The following is a 7945-nucleotide window of genomic DNA, read 5'->3' on the forward strand; positions in this document are numbered from 1 at the left end:
CCTATAGATAGCGGTAGGACTTCTTTCTCTCTTCCCTTTAGCTTAACGTCCTTATTAGATAGGTCCTATAGTAGTTAAATAAGCTCCTATTAAAACCCTTATACTTATATACTTTATAAGACGTAGGCGATACGATAACGAAGACCTAGCGAGTACTATCTACCTCGTAGATAACGAGATTACTCTTTAGAAATAATTAATTAAAATCCTAGAAGTATAGCTAGACCTAGTCCTAATATAGAAAGAATATATTACGTAGATAACTCGTAAGGACCTCGTAGCCTTAGACGTACTAGTAAGGCTAGCTACCTTAACCTAGAAACTATTAGCTCGAAATACTCGACTACTATACTTCGCTATAGTTAAACTAATTCTACTATATAGCGTATAGAAATAGAGAATACGAAATATAGAAAGGCCGCTCGCGACTAGTATTCTTATCTTCCTTTAACGCGCTTAAAATAAAAGTCTTAGAACGATTACGAATAGCTTTAGGCGATTCCTCCGCGCGGCCCTAGAAAGAGAATTAGGAATCTTACTAATTAACTTCTATATTAAAAAAATAAAGAGCGAGAACGTAGTATTAATAAATAGCTTTAAGATTAAAAAGGAAATATAAATCGTAAGCGATAAGATCTAGAATAGTATACGAATCGTAAGGTAATTAAGAGAGAAGTCGAGTATAGCTCGAGAACTACTTAGATAAACTACCTAGGAAAGAATCTAAATAGAATAATAGCGAATTATTTATAAATAATAAGCGACTCGTAGACGATTCGTAAGATAACTATAAAGAATTAGTCCTCGAAGAAATTTACTAGAATAGCTTAATAGTATATAGAAAGAAAGATAGAACTAGAGTAAGAGAAAATAAGCCTATCGACGCTATATTCTAACTACGTAGAAAACGTCCTAGTCGTAGAATTCCTATAAGCTATATATAGGCCTCTCGAAAGCGGAAGCGTTAGTACTATTCTAGATATATATAGAAGTAATAGGCCTAAATATTTAGCTAGCCGCGGTAGGAGTTCCGGAAATTCGACCGAGCTATATATACGATTAGTATACGTAGATAGTACGATACGTACTACTATACTATTCGAACTACTCTCGAGAAGACCTAATTAAGGTATATAAAATAGAAAGATTTAAAGACCTTTTATTTAAAGGAAAGTATATAAAGTATACGACGAGGTAGCTAGTAAGATACGATATACTACTATAGTTTAGAACGGTAAGCGCGCTTATAGATAAGAGAGTAGAGGAATACTTTCTATTTATAAACGTACTAGAGTAATAAAGAGAAGAGAAAAGGCCTAGGTCTAAAAGCTAGATAGAAAAGGCGATAAGGATAATAGCGCGATTATAGAGAGTAGCCGCTAAGTAGTTAGTATACCGTATACGACTCGTATAATACTATCTACTAAAAAAGCGCCTTATAAGGAAGAGAAGGGGTTTTATTAGTTTACTAACTTTTTCCCTTACTACTAAGTAGAAAACTCGTCTATATAGACCCTTAGGAACCGAATTAGACGTTAAATAGAAATATTATTATTATTATATTATTTATATTTCTTATCTTATTTACGTTATTTAGTTCGCTATCGAAGAGCTACTTTCTTTCTTATATATAGCGATAAAAAATAAAAAGATTATTATAGTTTAGAATAAGTATAATAATATTAGTTATCTTTATATTAATATTAAAGATATTCCTAGCTTAAGTAGATTAGTAACGATAATATTTTAGAAGATCTATTATATAAGAATCTTTATATAGCTATACTAATAAATCTTTAAATTTATAACTTTATAATCTATATTAATAGTAGTCTATAGCGACGTTAATAATTCTATAATTATTAGAAGTATCGTAAGCTACTTCTAAATATTATTTAAGATATTAAAACTCGCTAGAATTTAATCTACTATATACTTATTCGCGTAAATAAGCTTATAAATAAGATTTATATCTTTATTAATATAGAGAAGTAACGAAAGGATCGTAGAAAGAATTTTAATAAGATAGTTCTTACGCCTTAGAATAATAAGCTTATTTAATATCTAATCGATATTATCGCGCTATTTACGATTTTTACTAATACTATCGGCGCGATAGTTAGTAGTATAATAATGTAGTATATATATTAGGTCTATAATAAGCTATTTAACTATATAGAAAAATTTATAGTAAAACTAGAGCGAAAGCGACTTTTCTAGAAGGTCGCTCTATAAAAACTTTTTATAAAAGCGTAGAAAAAGCTCTTAAAGTATTATAGTAGTACCTAATACTAGATTAGTTATATATATACTATAGCTATATTATTATCGCCTAAATAGAAGATAACTATATTTAAAAAGGAAAGCTAGCGAGAAGATAATAGAAGTTCTCGATAGATATTTTCCTTTTCTACTATTTCTTATATTAATTCTTACTAACTACTCTAGAAAAATTACTATATTAAGTATTTCTTAAAGCTACTTAATAAGAAGAATTAAGAGAGTTAACTTTAAGTATAGCTATAGTAATTAACGCTTAACTTAAACTTAACTTTTAATTTAAATTCGATTTTTAGTTTATTACTAATATAATTAACTTTAACTTTATCTATAGAGTACTTCTTTAACTATAGCCTTTCGAGTCGATATAGTAGAAATTATCTAAATAAAAATATATTCTTCTATACTTTAAATAGCATTAAATATCGATATTTAAATCTTAATTTAAGTACTTTTTTCTTAATAAAATATAGTCGTCCTAAGGATTTAAAGAAGTCTAAGCTTATACGCTACTTAAAAGAACTAATTAAGGAAGTTCTAGATATATTCTTCTTAATTCTTATATAGATATTTACTTAACTTATACTTAGCTAGTAGTATATTTAATCTACTTTAATAGTAGAAATAGAATAAGGCGCGTTTTTCCTAGCTCGCTAGTATCGCTCGCGATATTCTAGCTATTTCTACCGCGAGTATAGAAGTAGAAAGACTATTTAATTAAGCTCGAAACTTTATCTTATATTAGTATTATTATCTAAAGAGAAATATAATTTATCTTCTTATAATACTTTATATATTTAATTACTATAATCTTCGTTAGTCGTTATAGAAAGTTAAGGTCTTAAAAGAATAGAAGGAAGTTAAAGCGTTATAAGACGATATTAATAAAATTAATTTAGCTATTAATACTAGCTATATTAGTAATATAAATAAAGATAATATATTTATTAATATAGATATCTTACCTTTATAAACTCGCTAGAGAATATATAAGGACGATAATACTTATATTAATATTAATAATAATTTTAAGGAGAATATATCTCGAAGCGATAATTAACTTCGAATCGATAGCTTTCTAAGCTATAATCCTTAGGCTAGTCCTATTATATATTACTAAATACTACTAGCTCTATTAATTATACTATTACTAATATCGAGTTCGCTATAGAACCTAAGAACTTCTATACTTACTCTTAATAATAGTTAACTACTACTATTAGGGAATAAAAGTAGAAGTCCTCGAGAATTTTCTACTAGCTATATTATTAAGTATCGTATTATAAAACGACGATAATTAGTAATATCGAAACTATTAGTAAGTAGGCCTAGTAGAACTTAGCTATAATATAGTAAAATCCTAAGGTTAAAATCTTAAATATTAATACTATCTATATTATTACGAGGCTTAACTCTAGTTATTAAAATTTCTAGTAGTATAGTATAAGGAAAACGAAGAGCTTACTAGTTTTTTTAGTAAGGATATACTTTTTAGTAATTTTATATTTTTTTATTTAAACTTAATTTTAAGTACTTTTACTAATAGACTTATTTTATATTATTTCTTATATTTTAGAACTATATAGAACTCTAGAGTAAAGATTAAGGACTCTAGTAGAGTCTAGATTATTATCTTAGCCTTAAGTAAAAAGATTAATTTATAAATTATAAAATACTATATAGTATAGTATTTTAATATAGCTAGGGTAATATATAGATATTTTTAGTAATTTAGGCTACTAAGACTAAACTTAATAGAAGTATAAACTCTATTAAGTTTTTCTAAGGACTAAAAACTCTATAGGGCTTTTTACTCGGATTATAAAAGGTCTACGAGCTATTTAACCTAATTCGTTACGTAGCCTAACTTCGTTAGTAATTCTATACCTATATTTAGGATATAGTCCGACTATTAAATATTTCCTTTATTATCCTAGTTAATACTCTAATACCTACTCTATTAAGGAACCCTATCTTAGTTAGAACTACTTATAGCTCGGATTATAATACTTCGTTAGTAATCCTATATCTATATTTAGGATATAGTCCGACGATTAAAGATTTCCTTTATTATCCTAGTTAAATACTCTTATATCTACTATATTAAGGAATCCTACCTTAGTTAGAACTACTTATAGCTCGGATTATAATACTATAGTACTATATATATACTAACCTACTCTATAGGAAGACGTTATAAATACGAAGGTTTAGGCGATAGTTTCGTTCCTCGTTATACGAAGTAGTAGAGGTACTTAAAGATTTAGCGATAGAAGAGCTCGAGACTATTAACCTATTTATACTAGCGCCCTAGGAGAAGTAAGTATATACGATTATCGACGAAACCGTAATAGGTAAGGTAGATACGGTAGTACGTATAGTAGTTAGTTACTTAGTACGAAATAGCTTAGTTAGAATCGGCGGAGCTACTTAGCTAGTAATATTAGTATATAGTAAGCTAAAGTATAGGACCTTTTACTCTATAATTAGTATATAATTATAATAGAATCCTTACTCTAGAGAACTTACCGCGATAGCGCGAGCTCTACGCTCATTACCACAACTTAGGTTTCATAGAATCGCGCTACTAGGAAGTAATAAGGTAGCGGTACTCTCTCTAAATCGACCACGCTAATAGTTAGGACAAGAATATATCTATTGTATCTATAACTCTATTAGACATCTACGAAGAGAGGGTAATATAGTAATAGTTATATAGACCCCGACACAAGACGACAATAAGTGGAAGAAGATCACCAAAGAAAAAGCATAAAAGGCCACTAGGTCGAAGGCCCGGCCGCCAACACAACGACTAGGGATGAAATCTACGATGCTTAACGTAGCATAGGCCAAACGGAGCATCACCAGAAGCTTACTAGAAAAGGTTGGAATACATTCCAAGAGAGTTAACACAGCATTACCAGGTAGACATACGAGACAGCTATCTAGAAGGAAAAGCATGAGGGCTATGTTACCAGCCTCCTAAGACCTTGGCTCCATATCTATATGGGAAGGAAAACCTCTCTCGAGGTATAGCTTCGCGAAAAAATCCCAAGTCCTAAATAGCAGGCATTCACCAATTGCGCTCAGAAATTCATGCTATTAGCACTAGCGTGTTGTTCTTCCAATACCGACTCGGATAAGGAAGGTTGGACTGCCAAATGGGAAAGTGCACCATGTTCCATAAGATAGCTCTCAATATCATCGTACACCACGCAGTCCTAATCTCGTCATCGCTCAAAGTCGCAGGTTGCAGGCCTTGCGAGTCCACTAAGCCAATGGTCTTCTCGCGGTAAGAGTCAACGATCGTGTTTTTCTCCATGGCTAGGTCGATGTAGCGATGCAGAACCTCCATGAGGATTTTGTGCAGTCCCCGGCCAGGACTAAAGGCCGACCTGAATTCGGGTCCTGTTTTATCAGGCCCATTTCGCTTGTTGTTATCAGGATTTTCGCGTACTTGCTTGTTTACTTCTTCGTGAACAGTAATTGCCATCTCGTGGTGAGCCGCGACTAGGTATCTATATGTAGGCATTGAATGTGGCTGGTTGAACTGGGTGGCAAGGTACCCGTCTACCTGATCGGATGCGGATTTGACTTCACGTAGGAAATCGTGGGCTTTTGCATCGAAGGCATTGGTGCCGATTAGGGGGTTGAAATCTCTCCTATGATGGAAAATGTGGCGGTACTTCTGCTCGAAGAAATTGAGCACAAGACAGACCCACTGGAGTTGGTTTGTTGCTGGACTTTGGGCCGCAGATGGGACGAATGTGAAAAAGTCAGTTGAGTCCTTCAACGCTGGCAATCTTTCATTGAGCCGCTGGCGGAGGAGGATACGTGCCTCCCGAATGGCTAGTGTAGAGTTGAGAAAATTCATAGGAAACGGAGGTTGGTATTTGACCACTCCAAGTCCTTCGACTGGCATAAAGGGACAGAGAAACGGCACAGAATCTCCGAAAGTGCGCCAGACATCACCCATTTCTTCGCGCTTGTGTGTTTTGATTTTGCGGAGATGTTGCTCAGAAACTCCGATGTCTTTAAAATGGGTTTTGATACCATCTACGAAGGCATGCTCGTTTTGTCCATCCATTAAAGGCCAATCTTCGCGCAGACCTAAGAGGTTGTGTCCGGGGATTATGCTGAAAGCAAGCTTGTCAGCACTCTCGCATGGGATGAACTTCGTATTAGCATGGCGGACGTTGTCTGCCCTGTCATTTGACGGGTCATACCGATACTGGACAATCATGCCAAGGCCCTGGATTTGCAGAGAAGAGAAGCTGTTCCCGAAGCCATCAGCACTAAATTGCCCGGGCTTCATTTCCTGGACCGTGAGCCGGAGTCGGAAACATAGTGTAAGAAGGTCACCCAAGCTGATGGAAGCAAAGGGCCGCACAGCATCAGGAGGTAAGAGATCCCAAGATCGCAGATGGCTTTCGATAGCAGGGAACAGTATCTGTCTATGGTCGGGACCAAGAAGGGCGCCTTTGATTCCTGGCCTGCTGTATATAAAGGAGAGCCCATCTTCTCTTTGATTAAACTTCTTCTCGTCCTCATAAAGTCGTTCAAGTAGCACCAACCAGCTAGCACTGAAAACGTGCGATCTCGGTAGTAATGTCTGCTGGTCTAATCGGATGGCTGTGTCAAGCGTGTTAAGAAACCGTTGCAGTTTACTAACGTTTGTCGACGAGTCTATTAGGGCTTTGAGATCTTCGAGCCTTTTGCCACTATTTCCAATGGCTAGGATACACTTATTAGATAGCCCCTGATGATCGCATTCGCTGTCCTCACGCTTGGATAGAAGTGACGTTTCGTTATGCGGATTGTGAAAGGTAAAGTGTGGAGTCGTGAATTTGGTCTCGAACCTGAGCTCAGCCCAATGAAAGACGCGGTCTCGACTGAGCGCAAACATGCCCATGACCTCTCTGTTCGTTCTTCGGAATCCTTCGGCAGTACCGAATATTGACTGTAGCAGCTGCCCGACCGATATAATTAGAGCGGTGAAGGAGACCACCAGCGCAATGGCTGTAAGTCCCACGGGTTCTGACATAATGGGTTAGTTGCTGTGCGCAGCCACAGACAGGTGTTTGGGTCTATGTAATGTTGGAAGCACGCTGCTTAGTATTCCTCGCTATCTAGGTGTAACAAACGTCTGAACTACATATGAGATCTGCTAGATAGCAGTCTGTCAGCCTGGGTGTGGCAGGTAGTTGTAGGCAGTGTAAGCAGCCACAAGCTAGTGCCAGTTTCCAAGCTATTCGAGACAAGGATGTTCGTCGATGAGAGGATTTTATTGTGGCCACTTGCGAGGGTAACGTCTTCAACCGTTGCACCCGTAGGCGTTATCTCTGCAGGAGTGTGTAGTCGCTGGTAGTAAGGGACAAAGCCAGATCGACCTAGACAATAGACGAAGTAGTTCTTATCGATAGAAAGATTTCTCACGTGATAACGCTTGATAGATGTTGGCGGAAATGATCCGCCGGACTGCGCTAAATGATCCACCGTATCACGTACCTACTTGCCAAGTGTTGGACCATGTTGCTGTCTATCTATTGGCGTGATGTTACGGGCCCTCTATGTGCACATAGGGTAGCTACATCCCAGGTAGCTAGGACGATGGATTCACACCTTCACGCCGTGTCCGGCGTGAGTACTGCACTGCATCACTGTC

General features: G+C 35.6%; 1 protein-coding gene across 1 annotated transcript; it reads right to left on the reverse strand.

The window, feature by feature from the left end:
• Positions 1-5374: 5374 nt before the first annotated feature.
• On the reverse strand, positions 5375-7324 carry A1O9_12969 (uncharacterized protein; the record flags this gene model as incomplete). Its single annotated transcript, XM_013398107.1, has 1 exon — positions 5375-7324. The coding sequence occupies one exon, from the start codon at positions 7322-7324 to the stop codon at positions 5375-5377; it is 1950 nt and encodes a 649-aa protein (XP_013253561.1).
• Positions 7325-7945: the final 621 nt, after the last annotated feature.

Source organism: Exophiala aquamarina (genome assembly GCF_000709125.1).
Source record: "Exophiala aquamarina CBS 119918 chromosome Unknown aczIA-supercont1.37, whole genome shotgun sequence".
Taxonomy (NCBI): domain Eukaryota; kingdom Fungi; phylum Ascomycota; class Eurotiomycetes; order Chaetothyriales; family Herpotrichiellaceae; genus Exophiala; species Exophiala aquamarina.